This window comes from Arvicanthis niloticus, chromosome 30 (genome assembly GCF_011762505.2).
Source record: "Arvicanthis niloticus isolate mArvNil1 chromosome 30, mArvNil1.pat.X, whole genome shotgun sequence".
NCBI classification, from domain to species: Eukaryota; Metazoa; Chordata; class Mammalia; order Rodentia; family Muridae; genus Arvicanthis; species Arvicanthis niloticus.
The window spans coordinates 5,960,814-5,985,982 of record NC_133438.1 but is presented as its reverse complement, the minus strand read 5'-3'; the positions used below and the strand labels follow the sequence as shown (position 1 = coordinate 5,985,982).

Genomic DNA, 25,169 nt, shown 5'->3' with positions numbered 1-25,169 from the left:
TTGATGTTAAGAGATATTGGGGAAAATGATTATTGCTTTCTTGTTATTTTCCTTAGTAGACGTGAAATTATGTTTTTGTAGCTATCATCTTTTGGGTTTGTTGGAAGACCACTTTCTTGCTTTTTCTAGGTTGTAGTTTCCCTCCTTGTTTTGGAGTTTTCCATCTATTATTATTTGTAGGGCTGAATGTGTGGAGAGATGGTGTGTAAATTTGGTTTTGTTATGAAATATTGTGGTTTCAGTGTCTTTAGTTATTGAGAGTTTTGCTAGGTATAGCAGTCTGGGCTGCCATTTGTGTTCTCTTAAGATCTGTATAATATCAGTCCAGGATCTTCTGGCCTTTATAGTCTCTGGTGAAAAGTCTGGTGTAATTCTTATAAGTCTGTCTTTATATATTACTTGACCTTTGTCTCTTACTACTTTCAATATTTTTTCTTTTTTATGCATTTGGTGTTTTGATTATAATGTGACAGGAGGTAGTTATTTCTGGTCTAGTCTATTTATAGTTCTGTAAGCTTCTTGTAAGTTCTTGGGCATGTCTTTCTTTAGTTTAGGAAAGTAGTCTTCTATAATTTTGTTGAAGATATTTACTGTCCCTTTAAGTTGGGAATCTTCACTTTCTTTTTTTTCTTTTTTTTTTATTAGATATTTTATTTACACTTCAGATGGCATCCCCTTTCCCCATTCCCCCCCTACCCCCCTTAGGAAACCCCTATCCCAAGCCCCCTTTTCCTTTTTGCATTTATACATTTTTTTAAAAATAATGTTAATCATAGGCTTTATAAGTTTGGAATTCTTCAATCAGAGGTGTAACCCACTGACCAACCTAGATATAACAACTATCTTTGACTGGTGGAGATACTTGAACCTCTGCCTCCCTGTCTCCCCCCTCTTTCTCTCTTTCTTCACCTAGCTTCTCCTTTCTTTCTTCTTCTCTTCTTACTCCTTTTCTTCCTCTCAGTACTCCTCCTACCTTAGCTCCTCCTATACATCACCCTTCCTGTTAAAATGAAACTTTTCTCTCAAAATATAATTAGAACATAATTATGCCAATTTGTACCAGTGAGGTACAGGATAGTCCTAATACCCAGTCCATCCTTTTCTTGACTAACCAGCTCCTCTGTCATCTATTCTAACTAAAACATGTAGTTCTGAACCTGGCTTTAGGATGAGTGTCAACTGACGACCATCCACTCAAGTCTTTTCTCTTAAGGTCAATAGCTATATGTTTTCAACCCCATCAGAAATCCAGAATGACTGAGTTAACTATAATTGTGGGAAGCACAAATCATAGTTTCTAAAACTTATCCAATTTATAGAGACCTCTGAACACCTGGACACTCACTCTATTTCAAAACGTTGGATCATCTGTTCTTCTGCCTTCTGGCCCAGGATCATCTGACAGACCTTAGTGCTGCAGAATTATTAAGGGCTGATTACTCTGTCTAGGCAGATATAATCAGTCGAATATTCCGCAAGTGTATCCTTTTCTGGACAGTAATTTGTCTGTAGAAGGAAAGTGGCAATTCTTGCCTAGTGGCTTTCTCACCACAACTGGAGTAACTCCAAGGATGCTCAATTTCTTCTTAGAAATTCAATATAGGAATTTGATATTGAATTCTTCTTAGAATTCAATATAGGAAGCTGTCCAGAGCACACAGGTCTCTAATGAAAATGAACATTAATACTGAAATGTTTGTCATGTCAATTTTAAGGATTTCTGATGTTTTGAAAACCCGCTATCCATGTAAGGTAATCTGGACTGTTGCCTTTTAACTCCACTCAGCTATTTCTAAATAAAACATAGAGAACACCCTTATAATAAACTCCAAGCCATGAATTTGCTATAGTCCCTTAAATCACAGGCTGACCATCTCAAATCAGTTAAAAAAGTTAAAGAAGGACTGGGTCTAAGCTTTGTATTCCTAAATGTGTTATACTGGTACAATGCCTATGGGAGTAACAATATTCATCTCACTCTTATATCACTAAGAAGCTCATGCCAATGAAAATCTTAAAATTTGTAAACAAAGTAAATTGGTGCTATTTAAGAATTTATATCTTCATCTTGATATTAATTATACAGATTTCTACTAATAGGTTATGGCTATGCAATAAACCCTAGCTAATCCTCTCTATTCTGACAAAACCACTACTTTTACCTAGAGAGACAGCCCAACATTTACCACCTTAGTCCCCAAGCCCAGGGAATAGGGGCGCTGACTCATCATTAGCTTCTTCAAGCTGATTATGGACATTGAGATATTAGAAGAAGAGTGGGGGGTGAGAGCAAGTTGACAGTCCTCTGATGCTGTGTCTTCGCTGCCTCCAGATGGAATTCCCGGACCTCAGAGGTTTGAGCAGGTCTGCCCAGCTTGCTTGTTGAGTAGATACACCAAGGCTGATCATTCTGCAATATACAATTCTCAAAACAAATTTTAGTATCAAGATAGTTTTTTTTTTAAAGAGGGCTGACATTTTATTAAGAATGTTGGTTCTAACCGCTTTTCTATTTTTCCCCTCTTTTATTGGATATAATATTTACATTTCAAATTTTATCCCCTTACCATATTTCCCCCCACCACCCAGGAACCCCTTAGCCCATCCTCCCTCCTCCTACCTCTATGAAGGTGTTTACCCACCTACTCCAAGCCCCCTTCCCCACCTTCAGATCCCCCCCTCTGTGCTCAGCCTTCAGGGTACCAATGATCTTGTCTCCCACCTATGCCCGACAAGGCCATCCTCCCCTACATATACAGCTGGAGTCATGTGTCTCTCCATATGTGCTCCTAGGCTGGTGGTTTATACCCTGGGGAGCTCTGGCTGGTTGATATTGTTGCTCTCCTCATGGGGCCACCAGCCCTTAAGGTTCCTTCTATTTACTCTCTAACTCCTCCATTGGGAACCTTTGATCAGATTAATGGATAGCTGTGGGTATCTGTCTCTGGGTATGTCCGACTCTGGGGGACCTCTAAGGTGATAGCCTTATCTGACTGCTGTCAGCTTTCCCATCCTGACATCCCTATCAGCGTCTATTTTTGGTGACTGCCCATGGAATGAATACCCAGATGGAATGGTCTCCCTACAACCCCCCCTTCAGATTCTGTCCCACACTTTGTCTCCATATTTGCTTTCTTGGGTATTTAGTTACTCCTTCTAAGAAAGACCTAGGCATCCTCACTTGTTCTTTCTTCTTCATGAGCTTCATGTCGTCTGGTAGTTGAATCTTTGTTGTTCCAAATTTTTGGGCTAATCTCCGCTTATCAGTGAATAAATACCATGTGTGTTCTTTTGTGATTGGGTTACCTCACTCAGGATGATATTTTCTAGTTCCATCCATTTACCTAAGAATTTCTCGAATTCATTGTTTTTAATAGCTGAGTAATACTCCATTGTGTAAATGTACCACATTTTTTGTATCCATTCCTCTGTTGAAGGGCATCTGGGTTCTTTCCAGCTTCTGGCTATTATAAATAGGGCTGCTATGAACATAGTGGAGCATATGTCTTTGTTATTTGTTGGGGCATTTTCTGGGTATATGCCCAGAAGTGGTATAGCTGGGTCCTCAGGTAGTGCTATGTCCAATTTTCTGAGGAACTGCCAGACTGACTTCCAAAGTGGTTGTACCAGCTTGCAACCCCACCAACAATGCAGGAGTGTTCCTCTTTCTTCACATCCTCGCCAGCATCTACTATCACCTGAGTTTTTGATCTTAGCCATTCTGACTGGTGTCAGTGTTGTTTTGATTTGCATTTCCCTGCTGACTAAGGATGTTGAGCATTTCTTAAGGTGCTTCTTGGCCATTCAAGTTTCATCAGTTGAGAATTCTTTGTTTAGCTCTGTACCCCATTTTTAATGGGGTTATTTTGTTGTTTGGCATCTAATTTCTTGAGTTCTTTGTAAATATTCGATATTAGCCCCCTATTGGATGTAGGATTGGTAATGATCTTTTCCCAATCTGTTGGTTGCCATTTTGTCTTGTTGACAGTGTCCTTTGCCTTACAGAAGCTTTGCAGTTTGATGAGGTCCCATTTGTCGATTCTTGATCTTAGAGCATAAGCCATTGGTGTTCTGTTCAGGAACTTTTCCCCTGTGCCTAGGTATTCGAGGGTCTTCCCCAACTTCTCTTCTAATAGTTTCACTGTACCTGGCTTTATGTGAAGGTCCTTTATCCACTTGGAGTTCAGCTTTGTGCAAGGGGATAAGAATGGATTAATTTGCATTCTTCTACATGTTGACCTCCAGTTGAGCCAGCACCACTTGTTGAAAATGCTGTCCTTTTTCCACTGGATGGATTTAGCTCCCTTGTCAAAGATCAAGTGACCATAGGTGTGCGGGTTCATTTCTGGGTCTTCAATTCTATTCCGTTGATCGTGCTGTCTGTCTCTGTACCAACACCAAGCAGTTTTTATCACTACTGCTCTGTAGTACAGTTTGAGGTCCGGAATGATGATTCCCCCAGAGGTTCTTTTATTGTTGAGAATAGTTCTTGCTATCCTAGGTTTTTTGTTATTCCAAATGGATTTGTAAATTGCTCTTTCTATCTCTATGAAGAATTGATTTGGAATTTTGATGGGTATTGCACTGAATCCGTAGATTGCTTTTGGCAGGATAGCCATTTTTACTAAATTAATCCTGCCAATCCAGGAGCATGGGAGATCTTTCCATCTTCTGAGATCTTCTTCAATTTCTTTCTTCAGAGACTTGAAGTTCTTGTCATACAGATCTTTCACTTGCTTTGTTAGATTCACTCCAAGATAATTTGTTTTATTCGTGGCTATTGTGAAGGGTGTCATTTCCGTGATTTCTTTCTCTGCCTGTTTATCCTTTGAATAGAGGAAGGCTACTGATTTGTTTGAGTTGATTTTATATCCAGCCACATTGCTAAAGTTGTTTATCAGGTTTAGGAGTTCTCTGGTGGAAGTTTTAGGGTCACTTAAGTATACTATCATATCATCTGCAAATAGTGAAATTTTGACTTCTTCCTTTCCTATCTGTATCCTTTTGACTTCCTTTTGTTGTCTAATTGCTCTAGCTAACACTTCCAGTACTATATTGAATAGGTAAGGTGAGAGTGGGCAGCCTTGTCTAGTCCCTGATCTTAGTGGGATTGCTTCAAGTTTCTCTCCATTTAGTTTGATGTTGGCTACTGGCTTGCTGTATATTGCTTTTACTATGTTTAGATATGGGCCTTAAATTCCTGATCTTTCCAAGACTTTTAACATGAAGGGATGTTGAATTTTGTCAAATGCTTTCTCAGCGTCTAGTGAGATGACCATGTGGTTTTTCTCTTTGAGTTTATTTATGTAGTGGATTACATTGATGGACTTCTGAATATTGATCTACCCCTGCATTCCTGCGATAAAGCCTACTTGATCTTGATGGATAATTGTTTTGATGTGTTGTTGGATTGGGTTTGCAAGAATTTTATTGAGTATTTTTGCATCAATATTCATAAGAGAGATTGGTCTGTAGTTCTCTTTCTTTGTTGGGTCTTTCTGTGGTTTAGGTATGAGTGTAATGGTAGCTTCATAGAATGAATTGGGTAGTGTTCCTTCTGTTTCTATTCAATGGAATAGCTTGAAGAGGATTGGTATTAGATCTTCCTTGAAGGTCTGAAAGAATTCTGCACTGAAACCATCTGGCCCCGGACATTTTTTGGTGGGAAGATTTTTAATGACTGTGTCTATTTCTTTAGGGGTTATGGGACTGTTTAGATGGTTTATCTGCTCCTTGTTTAACTTTGGTACCTGGTATCTATCTAGAAAATTCTCCATTTCCTCCAGATTTTCTAATTTTGTTGAGTATAGGCCTTTTTAGTAGGATCTGATAATTTTTTTAATTTCCTCTCTTTCTGTTGTTATGTCTCCCTTTTCAGTTCTGATTTTATTAATTTGAATGCTGTCTCTGAACCCTTTGGTCAGTCTGGCTAAGGGTTTGTCTATCTTGTTTATTTTCTCAAAGAACTAGCTCCTGGTTTTGTTGATATTTTGTATAGTTCTTTTTGTTTTGACTTGGTTGATTTCAGCCCTGAGTTTGATTATTTCCTGCAGTCTACTCCTCTTGGGTATACTAGCTTCTTTTTGTTCTAATGCTTTCAGGTTTGCTGTCAAGTTGTTAATGTATGCTCTTTCCACTTTCTTTTTGTGAGCACTTAGAGCTATAATTTTTCCTCTTAGTACTGCTTTCAGTGAGTCCCACAAGTTTTGATATGATGTGTCCTTATTTTCCTTTAAAACTAAAGTCTTTAATTTCTTTCTTAATTTCTTCCTTGACCAAGTTATCATTGAGTAGAGCATTGTTCAGTTGCCAAGTGTATGTTGGCTTTCTGTTGTTTTTGTCCATGTCAAAGACAAGTCTTAATCCATGGTGGTTTGATAAGGTACTGGGGATTATTTCAATCTTTTTGTATCTGTTGAGACCTGTTTTGTGACCAATTATATGGTCTATTTTCGAGAAGGTACCATGAGGTGCTGAGAAGAAGGTATATTCTTTTTTTTTTTTTTTTTTTTTTTAGGATGAAATGTTCTATAGATGTCAGTTAAGTTCAATTGGTTCATAACTTCTGTTAGTTTCATTGTGTCTCGATTTAGTTTCTGTTCCCATGATCTGTCCATAGCTGAGAGTGGGGTGTTGAAATCTCTCACTATTATTGTGTAGGGTGCAATGTATGCTTTAAGTTTTAGTAAAGTGTCTTTTATGTATCTGGGTGCCCTTACATTTGGGGCATAGATGTTGAGAATTGCAAGTTCCTCTTGGTACATTTTTCCTTTCATGAATATGAAGTGTCCTTCTTTATCTTTTTTGATTACTTCTGGTTGAAAACTGATTTTATTTGATATTAGAATCGTTACTCCATCTTGTTTCTTGGGACCATTTGCTTGGAAGATTGTTTTCCAACCTTTTACTCTGAGGTAGTGTCTGTCTTTTCCACAGAGGTGCGTTTCCTGAATGCAGCAAAATGTTGGGTCCTGTTTATGTATCCAGTCTGATAGTCTATGTCTTTTTACTGGAGAATTGAGTCCATTGATATTAAGAGATATTAAGGAAAAATGAGTGTTGTTTCCTGTTGTTTTTGTTATTGGCAGTGGAGATATGTTTGTGTAGCTACCTTCTTTTACAGTTTTTGGAAGATTACTTTCCTGCTTTTTCTAGGTTGTAGTTTCCCTCCTTGTAATGGAGTTTTCCACCCATTATCTTTTGAAGTGCTGGGTTTGTGTTGAGATACTGTGTAAATTTGGATTTGTCATGGAATATTTTGGATTCTCCATCAATAATGATTGACAGTTTTGCTGGGTATAGTAGTCTGGGCTGACATTTATGTTCTTTTAGGGTCTGTATGATATCGGTCCAGGATCTTCTGGCTTTTATGGTCTCTGGTGAGAAGTCTGGTGTAATTCTTATAGGTCTGCCTTTATATGTTACTTTGCCTTTTTCCCTTACTGCTTTTAGTATTTTTTCTTTGTTTTGTACATTTGATGCTTTGACTATTATGTGGCGGGAAGTATTTCTTTTCTGGTCTAAACTATTTGGAGTTCTGCAGGCTTCTTGTATATTTATGGGCATCTCTTTCTTTAGGTTAGGGAAGTTTTCCTCTATAATTTTGTTGAGGATATTTACTGGTCCTTTAAGTTGGGAGTCTTCCCCCTCATCTATTCCTATTATCCTTAGGTTTGGCCTTCTCATTGTGTCTTGGATTTCTTGTATATTTTGGGTTAGTAGCTTTTTGTATTTTGCATTTTCTTTGACAGTTGTGTCAATGTTTTCCATGGTATCTTCTGCACATGAGATTCTCTCTTCCATCTCTTGTATGCTGTTGGTAATACTTGTGTCTATGACTCCTGATCATTTTTTTTAAGTTTTCTATCTCCAGGGTATTCTCCCTTTGTGATTTCTTTATTGTTTCTACTTCCATTTTTAGATCCTGCATGGTTTTGTTTAATTCCTTCTCCCGTTTGGCTGCATTTTCTTGCAATTCCTTAAGGGATTTTTGTGTTTCCTCTTTAAGGGTTTCTATCTGTTCTTTGAGAGTGTTATTTATGTCTTTCTTAAAGTCCTTTATCATCATCATGAGAAGTGATTTTAATTCTGAATCCTGCTTTTCTGGTGTGATGGGGTGTTCAGGGCTTGCTATGATGGGGGAACTGGGTTCTGATGATGCCATGTAACTTTGGTTTCTGTTGCTTACATTCTTGCACCTGCCTTTTGCCATCTGGTTAAATCTAGTGCTACCTGTACTTCTGTCTCTGATTGAAGCCTGCCTTTCCAGTTGTCTCGCTTGTGTTTGGTCTTCTAGGGGTCCAGATGTCTCTGTGATTTTTTCCAGCTGCCCTGATTACAGTGGTATCTCTAGGATGCCTCAGGATATGGTGCCTCCAAGGTAGCAGTCCAGCTAGATGTCTGCTGTTCTGGGTGCAGTGTCTCCTCTTGGATATCTCAGGATATGTTGTCTGACACTCTGAGTTCAGTTGTTCCTCTGTGGCTCTGGGTTGAGTGGACCTTCTAGTATGTCTCAGGCAGAATCCGGGGTCCACACAACTGCAGACCTGGTAGAGGTCTGGTCCGGGCCTCAGACCCAGGAGATGGGCAGAAGGGGGGTGCTAGCTGGCAGGGGCGCGGTGTGGGGGGGTATCTGCTGGATTCTGAGCACTCAGGGCACCCAGCTATGAGCTCAGGGTAGTATGTGGGTTTTCGTACCTAAAGCTGGTTGTGGGATCTGTGGAGCCCCCAGAATGTGTCTGGCGGCAGTAACTGGGGTGCACTCACCCGCAGGCCTCAGACCGAAAGAAGGGTGAGCGGCGGAAGGGGAGTGCTAGTGCTGGCTATGGGTTCTATGGATCCCCCAGAATGTGTCTGGCGGTATTCAGGGTGCACTCACCCGCAGGCCTCAGACCAGAAGAGGGGCCAGTGGCCTAGAAATTAAAATTTACAGTAACACTGTATTTTATAATAATTTTATAATATAATCAGAGTAGGTTTCAGAGGGAGAATCCATAATGGTGAAAGAGAGCAGGAAAGGCAATAGAGCACACTTTCATCTACAGACAAACAGCAGATTTTTTCTTTGATGAGTATGAAGTGTCCTTCCTTATCTTTTTTGATAACTTTTGGTTGAAAGTTGATTTTACTCTATATTAGAATAACTATTCCAGCTTTTTTCTTGGGACCATTTGCTTGGAAAATTGTTTACCATTCCTTTACTCTGAGGTAGACTGTCTTTATCACTGAGATGTGTTTTCTGTATGCTGCAAAATTCTGGGTCCTGTTTATGTATCCAGTCTGATAGTTTACATCTTTTTATTGGGGAATTGAGTCCATTGATGTTAAGAGATATTAAGGAAAATGATTGTTGCTTCTTGTTATTTTCGTTATTAGAGGTGGAATTATGTTTTTGTAGCTATCATGTTTTGGGCTTGTTGGAAGATTACTTTCTTGCTTTTTCTAGGTGGTAGTTTCCCTCCTTGTTTTGGAGTTTTCCAACTATTATTCTTTGTAGGGCTAGATGTGTGGAAAGATATTGTATAAATTTGGTTTTGTTATGGAATATCTTGGTTTCATTGTTTGTAGTTTTTGAGAATTTTGCTAGGTACATTGGTCTGGGCTGGCATTTGTGATCTCTTAGGATCTGTATAATATCAGTATAATATCTTCTGGACTTAGAGTCTCTGGTGAGAAGTCTAGTGTAATTCTTATAAGTCTGCCTTTATATGTTACTTGACCTTTTTCTCTTACTGCTTTCAATATTTTTTCTTTGTTTTGTGCATTTGATGTTTTGATTATTATGTGACAGGAGGTATTTTTTCTGGTCTAGTCTATTTGTAGTTCTATAGGCTTCTTGTATGTTCATGGGCATGTCTTTCTTTAGGTTAGAAAAGTAGCCTTCTATAATTTTGTTGAAGATGTTTACTGGCCCTTTAAGTTGGGAGTCTTCACCCTCATCTATATCTATTATCCTTAGGTTTGGTCTTCTCATTGTGTCCTGGATTTCCTGGATGTTTTGGGTTAGGAGGTTTTTGCATTTTGCATTTTCTTTGACAGTTGTGTCAATGTTTTCCATGGTATCTTCTGCGCATGAGATTCTGTCTATCTCTTGTTGTCTGTGGGTGATGCTTTCATCTATGTCTCCTTATCTCTTTCCTAGGTTTTCTGTCTCCAGTGTAGTCTCCCTTTGGGATTTACTTATTGTTTCTACTTCCATTTTTAGATCCTGGATGGTTTTGTTTAATTCATTTACTTGTTTGGTTGTGTTTTCTTGCAGTTCTTTAAGGGACTTTTGTGTTTCCTCTTTAAAGGGCTTCTACCTGTTTACTTGTGTTCTCCTGTATTTCTTTAAGGGAGATATTTATGTCCTTCTTAAAGTCCTCTATCATCACCATTAAAAGCGACTTTAAATCCTGCTTTTCTGGTATCATGGGGTGTCCAGGACTTGCTCTCCCCAGTGGGAGAACTGGGGCTATGATGATGCCAGGTAACCTTGGTTTCTCTTCCTTATGTTCTTGCACTTGCCTTTTACCATCTGTTTATTTGTAGTGCTACCTACACTCATTGTCTCTGATTGGAGCCTGTTTTTCCAGTTATCTTGTTTGTGTCAGAACTCCTCAGAGTCCAGCTGTCTCTGTGATCCTGTGATCCTGAGATCCTGGTTAGAAGAGCTCCTAGGAGTCAGGCTACCTCTTGGATCCTGAAATCCTGCTGCTCTGAGTGCAGTGGTTCCTCTGCTTCTCTGAGTAGTGTGGTTCCTCTAGGATAGGTCAGAATATGGAGTCTTCATGGGAGCAGCCAACTAGCAGTCTGCCCCAGCCAAAAGGACCATGCACGGGGTGGAAGGTGTGTGTTATTCCAGAGGGTGGGGTTTGGTGGTGTGATGGGTCCTGAGTGCCCCAGGCTCCCAGCTGCAGCACTGGGGGGACAGGGTTGTGGGGAGGTTTCTTACTCATTGCTCTCAGTAGTTCCTCCAGGATGGGTCATGATATAGAGTCTTCTCAGGAGCAGACCAGTTAGGAGTCTGGCCCAGCCAAAAGGACCAAGCGAGGGCCATTAATAAATTTTCATAAATTGAACCAACCTTGCATTCATGGGATGAAGCCTACTTCATTGTGGTGAATGATAGTTTTGATGTGTTCTTGGATTTGGTTTGCAAAAGTGTTTATTGAGTATTTTTTTTTCATTTAGATTCATATGCAAAAATGGTTTGAAGTTCTAATTTTAGTTCTGCTTTTGTGTGGTTTAGGTATCACAGAAATTGTGCCATCATAAAATGAATTAGGTAGTATTCCTTCTGTTTCTATTTTATGGAAAAGTTTGAGGAATGTTGGTATTAGCTCTTCTTTGAAGATCTGGTAGAATTCTGCCCTGAAACCATCTGACAATGTTTTATTTTTTATTTGTTTTATCTTTATTTGTTTTTAATGCATGCTTCTATTTCTTAGGGGGATGTGGGCCTGTTTAGATAGTTTACTTGCTCTTAATTTAACTTTGGTATGTGGTATCTTTCTAGAAAATCATTACATTACATCAAGATTTTCCAGTTTTGTTGAGTATAGGCTTTTGTAGTAGGATCTGATAATTATTTTTAATTTCCTCCATTTCTGTTGTTATGTTTCCCTTTTTATTTCTGATTTCCTTAATTTGGATACTGCCTCTGGGCCCTTTAAGTAGTTTGGCTAGGGCTTTATCTATCTTGTTTATTCTCTCAAAGAACCAGCTTTTGATTTTGTTGATTCTTTGTATTGTTCTCTTTGTGTCTATTTCATTGATTTTGGCCCTGAGTTTGACTATTTCCTATCTTCGACTCCTCTTGGGTGTATTTGCTTCTTTTTGTTCTAGTGCTCTCAGGTGTGCTTTCAAGTTGCTAATGTAAGATATCTCTAATTTCTTTACCAGGGCACTTAGTGCTATAAATTTTCATCTTAGCACCGTTTTCATTGTGTCCCATAAGTTTGGATATGCTCTGTCATCATTTTCATTGAATTTCAGGAAGTGTTTCACTTCTTTCCTTCTTTCTTTCTTTTTTCTTTCTTCCTTTCTTTCTTTACCAAGTTATTATTTAGTAAAGTGTTGTTCAGTTTCATGTGGGTTTTCTGCTGTTTTTGTTATTATTGAAGACTAGCCTTAGGTCATGGTGATCTAATTGGATGCATGGGATTATTTCATTCTTTTTGTATCATCAAGGCTTGTTTTGTTACCAATTAAATGATCTATTTTGGAGAAGGTACCATGAGGTGCTGAGAAGAAGGTATATTCTTTTGTTTTAGGATGAAATGTTCTGTAGATATATGTTAAATCTATTTGGTTCATAACCTCTATTAATTTCACTCTTTCTCTCTCTAGTTTTTGTTTTAATGTCTTGTACATTAGTGAGAGTGTGGTGTTTAAGTCTCCCACTATTATTGTGTGAGGTTCAATATGTGTTTTGAGCTTTAGTAAAGTCTCTTTTATGAATGTGGTTTCTCATGCATTTGGAGCATAGATGTTCAGAATTGAGATTTTCTCTTGGTGGATTTTTCCTTTGATGAATATGTAAGATCCTTTCTCATCTTGCTTGATCACTTCTGGTTGAAAATTTATTTTATTGTACATTAGAATGGCATCTTCAGCTTGTTTCATGGGACCATTTGCTTGTAAGACCTTTTTCCAGCCTTTTACGTTGAGGTAGTTTCTGTCTTTGTTATTGAGGTGTGTTTCTTATATGCAGCAAAAGGCTGGATCCTCTTTATGTATCCAATCTGTTAGCTTATGTCTTTTTATAGGTAAGTTGAGTCTATTAATATTGAGAGATATTAAAGACAGATTATTGTTAGTTCCTGTTATGTTTGTTTTTGTATAAGGCATTATATGTATGTGGTCTCTCATTTCGGCTTAGTTGTGAGACGGTTAATATCTTGTTTTTTCTTTGGTGTAGACACCGTCTCAGTGTTAGAATTTTCCTTCTAGAAACCTCTGTAGGTCTGGACTCTCCAATTTCTCTTTGAATTTTGTTTTGTCCTGGAATACTTGGGTTTCTCCATCTATATTGATCAAAGTTTTGTCAGGTATAGTAACCTGTGCTAGCATTTGTGTTCTCCTAGAGTATGCATGACCTCTGACCAGGTTTTTCTGCCTTTTAGTGTCTCTGTTGAGAAGTCTGGTGTAATTTTGATAGGTCTGCCTTTATGTTATTTGGCCTTTTTCTCTTGCAGCTTTTGATATTCTTTCTTTATTCTGTGCATTTAGTGTTATGATTATTGTGTTATAAGAGGAGTTTCTTTTCTTGTACCACTTATCTGGTGTTCTATAGGCTTTTTGTACCTTTATGGCCATCTCTTTCTTTAGGTTTGGGAAGTTTTCTTATATGATTTTGTTGAAGATATTTTCAGGTCCTGTAAGCTGGGAATCTTCACTCTCCTCTATTCTTATTATTCTTAATTTTGGTCTTTTCAATGTGTCTTGGGTTTCTTGGTATTTTGAGTTAGGAGTTTTTTAAGTTTTGAATTTTCTTTGATAGTTCTGTTAATCTCTTATAAGGTATCTTCTACACTTGAGAGTATCTCTTCTATCTCTTGTATTCGGTTGGTGATGCTTAAATCTGTAATTCCTGACTACTTTCCTAGGATTTCCATTTCCAGGGTTTACTCCACTTTTGATTTCTTTTTTGTTTCTCTTTCCACCTTTAGGACTTGGACCACTTTATTCAATTCCTTCACCTGTTTGGTTGTGTTTTTCTGTATTTCTTTAATGGATTTGTTTCCTCTTTAAGGCCTTCTACCTGTTTGCCTATGTTTTCCTGTATTTCTTTCAGTGAGTTTTTTTATATCTTGCTTAAAGAACTCTATGATCTTCATGAGAGGATTTTAGGCCAGCTTCCTGATTTTAAGATGTATTGTATTCAGGGCTTGCTGCAGTGGGAGAATAGGGCTCTGATAATGCCCATGTATATTGGCATCTGTTGCCAGTAATCTCATACTTGTCTCTTACCATGTGGTTATCCCTGATGTATGCTAGTCTCTGTCTTGGAGCCTGTCTCTTTTGTCCCTGGGTTGCTTCAGGTCTCTTGGTGGGCCTGTGGCCCTGGTTGTAGCAGAACCCTCTGTGAGGGCTTCTAACTGTGGGGTCTTCAGAGGGGCATTTATGCTGGTGACTTGTTGCCCTGGCTCCAGTGACTCTCTGTGAGACCTTCTGCAAGTTCTTTAGACTGCAGGGACTTCAGATGGCCAGAGAAGCTGCTGATCTGTTGCCCTGGCTGCAGAAGATGTCCAGGGAGGCCTTCAAACTGTTGGGTCTTCAGAGGAGCAGTTGAGCTGTTGCCCTGTGTGTAGCTATTCTCCAAGGAGGCCTACAAACTGTGCTTTCTGTTTCCCTGTGTACAGCAGAACTCCAGGGAGGCTGTCAGACTTTTGGGTCAGTTCCCCTGCATGCCATAGAATCCCTCAGAGGTCTTCAGACTGTGGTGTCAGTTGCCCAGTTGCCTTATGTGCACATGAACTCCTGGGATGCCTTCAGGCTGTGGTGCCTTCAGGGGAGCATACTAGCTGACAATCTGCTCAGGCAGAAGGTGCAGACAAGAAGAGGAGTGAAATTCAGGGGGTGAGGGTTTTAGAGAATGATGGGTCTAAGTTCACTGAGCTCCCAGTGGTGGCTGTGGGCCATTGGCAGGGTACTTACCAGTTGCCATGTGTGCAGCATATTTCCTGGGATGCCTTCAGGCTGTAGTGTCTTCAGGGGAGCAGACTAGTTGGCAATCTGCCTCAGCTAGGAAGGAAATGGAAATCTGGATATAAGTTTAGTCACTCAGAATAAGTATTTCAAGCACCATCCATTTATCTATAAAGTTTATCTTCTTCACTCTTCATGGTGAGATCTAATGGGTAAGGATCTGGTGATTTTGTCTCAGCAGTTGGAAAATGCAGAAAATAAAATTCTTATTTATTTTTTCATTTATGTCTACAGAATTCCAAAAATACATTCTGAAATGCACTTATATCAATGTTGACAGATATACCTTATTTACAATGGAGAGACAAATATTGTGTTGAGAAAATAGTATTTGATTGAAAGTTAAGATTTATCATGTTCTTAAAATGTATGACTATTTTGTCTTTCATTAGTTTGTTAAAAAAAAAAAAAACCATGTCTCCTCTGAATTTTATAGGTTTGGTATTCTTTAAATACTGTTGACTATAAATATTATAAGTTCTGGAGGCTCCAAAACCACTATGTTCTTTATTCCCTCTATGCAATATAGAGGCAAATGGAGAATGGTGATTGTTGGCATTCTAGTTATAGATTCTGAACTGAGCATATATGTACTCCAGTAGTCTAAGAATAATTAAACTTACGGTGGTTTGGGCAACTTCATTTGAGTGAGAGGAACATTTTTAAACACCCACATAAGTCAGCACTGCTAGAAACAGATAAACAATGTCACCTAAGTGTGGTAGGGTGAACCAGGAACTGTAATTGTTATTACACAACCAAAGTATGGGTAGAAGGCTGTTTACATGAACTTGGGCAATTTTTACAAATCTATGCCACCACCAAACCCCTCTAAGTCATTTTCATTTATTTATCTGCTTCAAGAAAGAATAATATCTGCATGAGGTCTAATATTGTGAAAATCAACCATCTTCCTTAATAAAGTACTTATATACCCAGCCCTCAAAAATATGTGTGACATAACAGCTACTGATAATAGAAAAGGGAAACACCAAATTTCTTTCATTGCATCCTCAGAAGATAGATTTCCACAATGTACAGGCATCCCCAGGACTTGGTGCTACTATTATCTCTCTGGGATAATAGAAGCCAGACAACAAAGTTCAGGTGGAGGAATGGAAAATAAATCCAAAAGTGCCTACATTCTCACACCCAGAATCTAAACTTAAACCTCTAGAACCAGAAAGTCCTTAAGTTAAAGATCTTGGAGGAGGAATTAAGCCTAATGGTCTCAACACAATAACAATATCTTGATAATGCAACCATGCAGTCAAAGGAGTCAGCCTCACAGAAACAAGTGAAAAGAGATAAGAGACTTGGTAAAACACTGGTGCTTAGTTAAGTGGATCAGGTCAATCTGGCAAAAGTTGAAGAAAACCACTGGAGACTTTTTAGGAATGAGAGGTGACCTGCTATGAGACACACCTTAAGGAACATTTGACTTGAGGCAGTAGAGCCAACTTGGGATTATGACCTACAATGGAAAAAGCATGAATGTGTTGGTTTTCACCAACATCCCATTTCCATAACGAGGATCTGTCATTGTTTCTAGTTTAAAATAAAATGTTGTTACCTGTGAATGTACTCTGGCTTGGGAAACAGAGGATAGAAGGTAATCTTTGAGAAATAGAGAAAAATATTCTCTAAAATCACTTCAGAGACGTGAGTACTACGCAATCCTCTGTACACAGGAAAATACAGAAGTTTTACTTCCCATAATAGCTATGATATACATAACCCGTGACAGGAAGAACCTGACTTCAAGCTGCATATCTGCCGATGTTAAGAACATTTGTCAGACTGGCTCAGAAGCACGGTTATGAACCTTACCAGAACCATCCATGATCACCATGCTCACACTGCTGCTGTACTTTGGTGAGATATGAAGAGGGGGAGTGGACTGTTAAGTCTGTAAGGAAACATACTCAACAGACAGGTTTAATTTCACATGGCTACCCCAGGGAATCCACTGTGGCTCTCAATGTGAAAAAGCTCTGAGAGAATTTTTTCCTCCAGGTCTTATTTTGGAACACAGAACTGCAGTACAGGCAGGTGAGTGTCTCCAGCCATCCCAAGATTCGATTCTTCACTCTGATGAGAAAACCTCTATTTACTCTCTAGTGGGTAAATTCCAAACAATGGTGATGGGGATAAAAGCATTTATGGGCTAATGTCTTGTTCCATGGGGGTGTTCTGTGCTAAGAGTTGGTGTCTGAAGGAAGATATACTGGGACTCTGCCTTTGATTTCTTTACAGGACTACTCCCAAAGCCCATCATCTGGGCTGAGCCAGGCTCTATGATTGCCCTGTATAAACCTGTGATTATCTGGTGTCAGGGGCTCTCAGAGGCCCAGGAGTATCTTCTGCTAAAAAATCAAAGCAAAAATCCTTGGGACAAACAAGTACCTTTAGAAACCAGAAATAAGGCCAAGTTCAGCATTGAATACATGACAGCAACTTATGCAGACATATATAAATGTTACTATAAGACTGCTGCTGGCTTTTCAGAGCATAGTGATGCCATGGAGCTGGTGATGACAGGTGAGAGTACACTCAGGGGACCCAGCAGGGGCTTTCTTTTAAGAAAGAGTTCTATTCTCCAGGAGCTCTTCTCTTAGAGCAAAATCCAGGAGGAAATGTAGGTAGCTCAAGTTCATATCTCACACTGCCTCTTGTATCCTAGGAGCCTATGAAAATCCCAGTCTGTCCATCTGGCCCAGCCCTGATGTGACCTCTGGAGTTCCCATAGCCTTTAACTGTAGCTCCTCCATAAGATTTGGCAAATTCATTCTGATCCAGGAAGGAAATTATAACCTCTCATGGATCGTGTACTCACAGCATCAAGCCAATCAATCATTCTATGCTACTTTTGTTCTGGATGCTGTTACTCCCAACCACAATGGAACTTTCAGATGCTATGGCTCTTTTAGAAATGAACCACAGATTTGGTCAAAATCAAGTAACCCTCTTGACCTCATGGTCTCAGGTAAGAAACCCATCCATCACCTTTTAATGTATTTGATCACTTTGGTCTCTTTCCTAAAATGATTTGTAGCCTAGAATGGGGGTGGGGGAATGCCCTGAGATTAAAAAAATCTTTTTGGGTCAAAAGCATTAACTGCTCATTACAGATTATCACTCAGAATCCAGTAAAGTAAGTTCCTCCAGGATTCACTGTAATTTAGAACAGATAGTAGAGGGTGACATAAAATTCAGAAAATAATTAGAAATTGTCTCTATACTACTTAGATTCCACTGTTGTGGTAAATCGCCATGATCTAAAACAACACAGAAAGGAAAGTGCTTATTCCATATGATAGCTTATAGTCCATCATGAAAAGGACGAGGGGTAGCTGCTCAAACTAGTTACTGAAGCAGAAGCCATAGTTTAGCACTGCTTACAGACTTTCTCACCAAAGCCTGCTAAGACTGCGTTTTTCCTAACATCAAGATCCAACTATCCAGGGTCATAATCACCCATGGTTGTTTGCCATCCTACAGCAATCATCAATAAATCTGAGAAATTGTCCCACATTTTGCCTATAGACTAATATGGTACACATTTTTTAATTGATATTGTCTCTTTCTAGACAATTCTAGCTTATATCAAGTTAGCAAAAATCTAAAGAGAAGATGGCTTCTGTGGTAGACTTGGTTCTTTATTCTTATTTGTCTTTATTTCCTAAAACACTGTGCCTAGACTCATGGTAATAGCGACTCAACAGAAGTATTTGGTACTTGCAGTGCACACACTTAAGCAAGTAATTCTAAGTACCTCAGAGTTTCTATCCCTCCAGAATTCAATGATATGCTTTGTAGAGGATTGGTGGGCAGAACCCTGATCTTCACAAATGTCCAAGAACACAGAGGCACAAAATTTGTATACAACAGCATGATATCCAACTGAACTTACAATGCAGATTGAGGACCCAGAGAAAAAGACAGGGCATAGTCAAGAGCTGGGAACTCAAACATTCATGTCTCCATCTATCTTTGGCAGATTCTGTTGACCAGTCCCCTACCCACATTGAAGATGGTAAGTGATGGCTTTCCTGATGGGGGATGTAAAGCAAGTGTTAAGATCATTATGTGTTGGTGTATCCTCCTCTGAAGTTGAGAGGTGGCCCAACTAGACTTGCTTTCCACTTAGATGACCTGTTCCTTACATAGCTTAGGCTTCAATATCTTTACCTACATTTCAGCCCATCCTTTACTCCACCTTTTATCAACTGCTTTCCTGAAATCTATGATGAGTTTTCTTTCTAGGCTTTGGGTCCATGACAATTTTTAATGAGTAATGAAGGGAAATTACAATGTTCTTTTGAGATTCAGACATGAGGAAAAACATCTCTGACCTTTTCTCTTATTTCTCCACAATAAAGCAACATGTTTCCCATACCTTCATATAATTTTCTCAAATTTTTGATACTCTGGTGATACTCAAACAATGCAAACATGCAAAAAGCATGACCACATAATAATAAGGTGAGAAAGAAATTTCCAAATTAAGAGATAAACACAAAGGGTCTAGTTCTGTCAAAGAGAAGGGAACTTTGTGCATAAAAACTTAGTGTGAGAAAATTTTGGTGTGACTTCATTTCTTTGACCTCTTTATACAGAAGCCCCAGCCTCACACCACCAAGATCACACAGTTGAGAATCTCATCAGGATGGTTTTGGCTGCCTTGGTTCTTGTGACTCTGGTGATACTGCTTTTAGAGGCTTGGAACTTCAAGAAAGTGGAACAAGATGCAACCAGGACATAAACAAGAAAGATCACTAGGATCCACACTTGAACAGACCATGGAAATAAGTTGAGTGATCCAATACAGAAAATGGAGTAAAGAAAACTGAGTGTTCCTTAGTGTTCTACAGTTGGAGAAGGTCAAGGCAGTAAATGTGTTGTGAGTTTGAGAAATTCTGGGGATGTCATTCAAGAGCACTTTGCTTGTTCCACTGTCCTCCTTTCCCACACACTTCACTGTGAATATTTGCTCACTGCTCTTTTGACCTCCATGTGTTTTGTATCCTATGAACCATCACTTTCCCTCATCTTCAAATAACATTTCCTCTACATTGCCTGAGTCAATGCTGTTCAACATGAGCCTTTAATTTTATTACTGAGAAAGAGAACATATTTGAAACAGCACACATATTTGGAAGAGCCAGATTCCAGAGTGAATAAAATTTAATGAAAATGGTGCTCTTAAACTCTCTCTGAAATCTTCTATAACTTCAATGTTCATTACTAGAATTATCTGATGATTCCTTTTGAAAACATTATATTTGCCTTCAAATCAATGACCCTATTCAGAACTAAAAAGGTGATGTACTATTGCCCTGAGTTTTAATGTTGCCATAACTTTGAAATACAGAATTTTATGTTCTTTGTTATTTTAAAGCACTTGTACATGAGAACAGGACAAACTTACATTAACCAAACCCAAAGTTTGTTCATCTCCACATACTTTAGTGAAGTTAGGACAGTTGTTTTGCTGCTGTGCACTTTACATTTTACACTTTCACTCATAAAATAAAAATTTATTAAACAGGGTCTACACTTGGTATTTGCTAATCATTGTGTACATTACTTAATAGTAACTCATAAATCCAAGTTAAATTCACATGTGGGTAGTTCAGAAGTGATACGTGCTTGATGTTTTCCTTGTAATTTCAAATCTCACTATTCATTAATGATTACTCAAAAGGCAATCGTTTTGTAAGTTAACGATACAATCATGAATTTTGAATATTAACTTTTACCCTAATTTGGGAAGCGTGGTTTCTTTTCAAAGATTTTTTACAATTTTATTGAAAATCTCATGCAATGGATTTTGAACCTATCCTCTCCTCAGCCCCTCCTCAATAGTCCCTCATCTCCATACACATTGAGAGCTTCCAAGAAGATAAAAAACGTTGTCTAAGATTACATCTCTATTCCTTTGTTAGCTTATGTCTAGTGACATACTCTTTGACAATTTATCTCTTCTAACAGAAAAGTATACACACTTTTTTCTTTATTTACTTTATTTGTCTGAGAAGGGGCACATGTGTCTTATCTTTAGGGGACATTTCTGACTTGATCAACTAATACAATGTCATTTCCAACTTTTTCAAATGTGATCTCCTTAAAAAGATGATACTTTACATTCCTTACTTCCTGTGGGAATTTATGAGTAATTCCCATTTCACAATAAAAACACTACATCTGCAATGATCTTTACATTTGTTGTTTTCTACAATGTTGCATTGAATGTCTTCTCTGTGTTTTTAAATAGTGAATATGTATTAACTAACAATTCTATACATTTATGAAGTATACTATTTACACGCCACTGGATACTCTTATTTTTTCATCATGTGTCATTAAGTTGTAATATAAGATATGACCAAATGCACTCTTAGACAGTGTTTTCATTCTGATCATGTAAAAGTGTGAACAAAGCACCAGGGCAGAGTTTCAGAGGGGACATATGGAACCAACTTTACATATGTGGTCAGATGCAAGTGAGATATCACTATGAACTGCATAAATAAATATTGTTGGGGATTTTTGAATTTTATTATTTCACTATTTTATATATCGATATGATGCATTTAGTAATTGTCAAGCATGCTTTTGTCCTTACAGCCTACTCTTCTGCCTATAATTAAATATAAGGCAGAGCCATAGAAAGCTTTCAGGAGAAAACTGGAAGCTTTTTCGACCACTAATTCAACGTGAATAAAAGGAACTTGTGAGAAAATAATGCACAATGTGCACTCAATCAGATAATGGTACCAAGGAACTCTTCATTTATGCTTTTTGTAGCTAATGGGATTTACATTTATGGTATATCTTATCTTATTCGTTCATTGCAAAAACTATCTATATTCACTAGAATGCAAGTGTCTACCTTACAATTAATTATCCAAAGAGACACAGAGAATAGAAACTACTGGCACCATTTAGACCAAATACACATCTATAATATAAGAGCTTCATAAATCTCATCTTGAGACACAAAACTCAACACTGATCATATTTGAATTGATTTTTCAATTACAAATATCAAAAATGTTAACTAATAATGATTTACAAAAGCAGCAAAGAAACAAATGACATGTAATGACAATTCTTGCTGCTTCCTCATGCAGATGGCAAAGCAAGACACAAATACTTCTTACTAGGTAAGCCAACAACACTATGAAGCACAATATTTCCATGTAACATTTAGATAAGTAAAAATAAGTAATGCTTACATTATTTTTTCTTTCATTAATTTTTTTTCACTTTACATTAAGGGTGTTCTCACTTTCCTTTTCTCCCAGTCCCAGACACACAAATTATTCTCCCATTTACAACTTCCCCTTCTACTCAGAGAATAAGACCCTCTTAGGTACTATCCTGCCATTAGACACCAAGTCTAAGCAGGACAAATCATATCCTATCCCACAAAGACTCAACAAAAAAGTCCAAATAGTTATGGGGGTTCTAATGGCAGACAACTGAGTCAGAGACAGCCCTGCAACAATTGTTAAAGGATCCAAATGAAGACCATGCTGCATTCTGCCACACATGTGCAGGGGACCTATGTGCAGCCACTGCATGATTGTTGGTTGTTGTTGGTTCAGTCTCCGTGAGACCCATGGGCCAAGATTTGTAGGTATTCTTTTGGTGTCCTTGACCCCCTGTAGGTCACTTAATACTGTCCCTGATTTTTCTGCAATACTCCCCAAGCAACACCTGATGTTTAGTTGTGAGTCTTTGCATCTATTACAACCAGCTTCTGAATGTCTCTAAGGAGACAGTTATGTTAGGCTTCTGACTGCAAGCATAACAGAGTGTCATTAATAGTGTCAAGGTTTGGCTCTTTCCCATAGGACATGTCTTAAGTTGGGCCACTCTTTGGTTGTCCATTCACTGAGTCTCTGATCCATCTTTATTCATGTGAATCTTATAGTCAGTGCAAAATCTGGGCCCAACATTCTGTGAGTGGGTTGATGTCTCCCTCCTTCTACTGGAAGTATCACCTGGCTATGAGTGGTGGCCACTTAATTTTCCATATCCCCCATGCTATTAGTCTTAGTTAGGGTCACACTAACAAACGCCTGGGAACATCCTCATATCAGATCTCTGGTTAATCCCAGAGACAAATATTTTTGTTTGGTAAGCCAAAAACAGTATGACTCATAAGAGTCCCATATTTCATTTAGGTAATTGAAATTATGAGATATTTACTTACTTTCAAATGGCAAGCTAACCATTCAAACTCAGATCAACTTATACCAGAAGTCTGCATGTATTTTGTGTTCTGGAGATTGAGTAAGAACATACTGAGTCCTCACTATAGTTAATATCAAAGAACAGAAATATGTTCATAATCCCCTGGCTCTATGATAAATAAAATAATGTTATTTTGATTAATTAATTAATTAATTAATTAATATCCCAATTGCTTTCCCATCTGGTTTCCCTTTACAGTTCTTCACCTCATCCATCTAAGAGGGTTGCCTCCCTGGGTATCCCCTGACCCTAGTGCATCAAGTCTCTGCAGGATTAGGCACATCCTATCCTACTGAGGCCACACCAGGCAGCCTTCTGCTATGTAAGTTCCAGGGGCCTTGAACAAGCTCTTGTAAATCTTGGATTTGTGGCTCAGTCTCTCAGTGCCCCCATGGGTACAGGTTAGTTGACATTGCTGGTCTTCCTATGGGGTCACATGCTCTTTCAGGGCCTTTAATCCTTTCCCAAACTCATTGATGGGGTTCTTGATCTCCATCCAATGTTTGGCTGTGGGTATCTGAATCTTAGCTGCTGGGTAGAGCCTCCCAGAGAACAGCTACACTAGGCTCCTCTACCACCACAACATAGTATCACTTAGTGTCAGGGATTGATGGATGGCCATGGGATGGGTTTCAAGTTGGGCCTGCCACTGTTGGCAGTTCCTTCAGTCTCTGCTCCATTTTGTGGTTACATTTCTTTTTTCTTTAACATCTTCTTTAATAAGACATTACACCACAAGTGAAGTCACAAGTGTGCCAGATAAACATGGGGATGAGAATGGAGACAAGTTTAATGTGAACCTCATTTATTTTGACAACTAAGATAAATACAGAATACAAACAGATCAGTCACCTCTTGCTATTTTATATCACTTTTGAAGACAACAAAGCAGTTTTTAAACAAACTTTTTTATTAAGAGAATCTCCAAAGAGAAATTACAAAGATGTTTGAGTTGTCATTTTCTCCTTACAGCAGTTTTAACTGGAGCACAAATTAGGACCATGCTGGCAATTCCCTTGCTAAGAATGAAGATCTATCAACCATTCCCTATCACTAAGATACAGAATGAAATATGGTGTTTTCAGCTGCTCATAAAACAGTTAAATACAGATTGAAAAATGTTTTATTCTGAATTATAACAGTGAAACAAAAAAATTAAACTGAAAATTGTGAACTGGCTCTGAATAACCAGTTTGTTACTATAAGAAACATGCATCTGTGTAAAGCACTTTCTTTTTTTGTTTTTTTATTAAATATTTTATTTATTTACAGTACAGATGTCATCCTCTTTCCCCATTTCCGATCTCTAGAACCCCTCTATCCTATACTCCCTCTTCCTTTATGCTTTTATATGATTTTGATTACATGCATGTAATAAGGTCAGTTCTAGGTTGAGGGTCTAACAATACAATAGATGCAAATAGTCGAGGAACAAGCAATACAATAAGCACAAATAGTCAAAGAGAAAGCAAGGCATTAAATCCAGTTACATGAGCACTCCTGTGGTCACTGTTTCTAAACACTTATCAGGATGAACAAATTATCTGAGCCTACTTCCCTATCCTAACCCAAGGTTATATTCATGTCTAAAGCCTACTTACTTGTTCTAACCTAAAATTTAGATTCCTGACTGATATTACTTTTTTGTTGTAGCCTACGATTTAGACTCTTACCTGAAATTACTTCTTTGTTCTAGTCTAATGTCAGATTCCTGCTTGAAGCCTTGTCTTTGGCCAATGTCATATTCTTGTCAAGCAGCTCCTTTCCTTGTCCTTGGCCCATATCAGCTTCTTACCAAGAAGCCCCAAAGGCTCTCCACCTCTCCCCCTCTTTTATTTCATTAACAAGACTGAGTCTGTCAAAAATGCCTTCCTTACCCATCATGGAATATGCATTATCAAAGGCAATGCACTTCTGTCTTAGGTTGGCAAAGGGCTCTATACAGAATCTTACCCATCCTTGGCTTGCCAGCCTGTTAATTTAATAACTCTGTCTGGGGGTCCATTTTCAGGTTTAAGCCATGTACTTTGGCTGCCAATATGTTGATGTTGTTAAAGGTAAGCTTTAACACAATGGGTAGGAATAAAAGTATTCCCAGAACAAGAAGGGCTAGTCTGATCAAGTTATATATGCCATTCCTAAGGTTTGTCCAAAATGGAAATACTGAGCTCAAGCCATGAATAATTTTATTGGCATTATCTGCAGCATCAAAG

At 38.4% G+C, this 25,169-nt stretch overlaps 1 protein-coding gene across 1 annotated transcript in view; it reads left to right on the top strand.

Moving 5' to 3' along the window:
* LOC143440593 (leukocyte immunoglobulin-like receptor subfamily A member 6) overlaps positions 1-20,913 on the top strand; it is a 39,101-nt gene extending 18,188 nt beyond the window's left edge. The window contains exons 7-11 of the mRNA XM_076927404.1: positions 16,600-16,743; positions 16,948-17,232; positions 17,375-17,677; positions 18,692-18,727; positions 19,311-20,913. Coding sequence (XP_076783519.1) covers positions 16,600-16,743; positions 16,948-17,232; positions 17,375-17,677; positions 18,692-18,727; positions 19,311-19,456 — 914 coding nt within the window. The 3' untranslated portion in view covers positions 19,457-20,913. The remainder of the gene's footprint in view (positions 1-16,599; positions 16,744-16,947; positions 17,233-17,374; positions 17,678-18,691; positions 18,728-19,310) is intronic.
* The last annotated feature ends 4,256 nt before the right edge of the window (positions 20,914-25,169 follow it).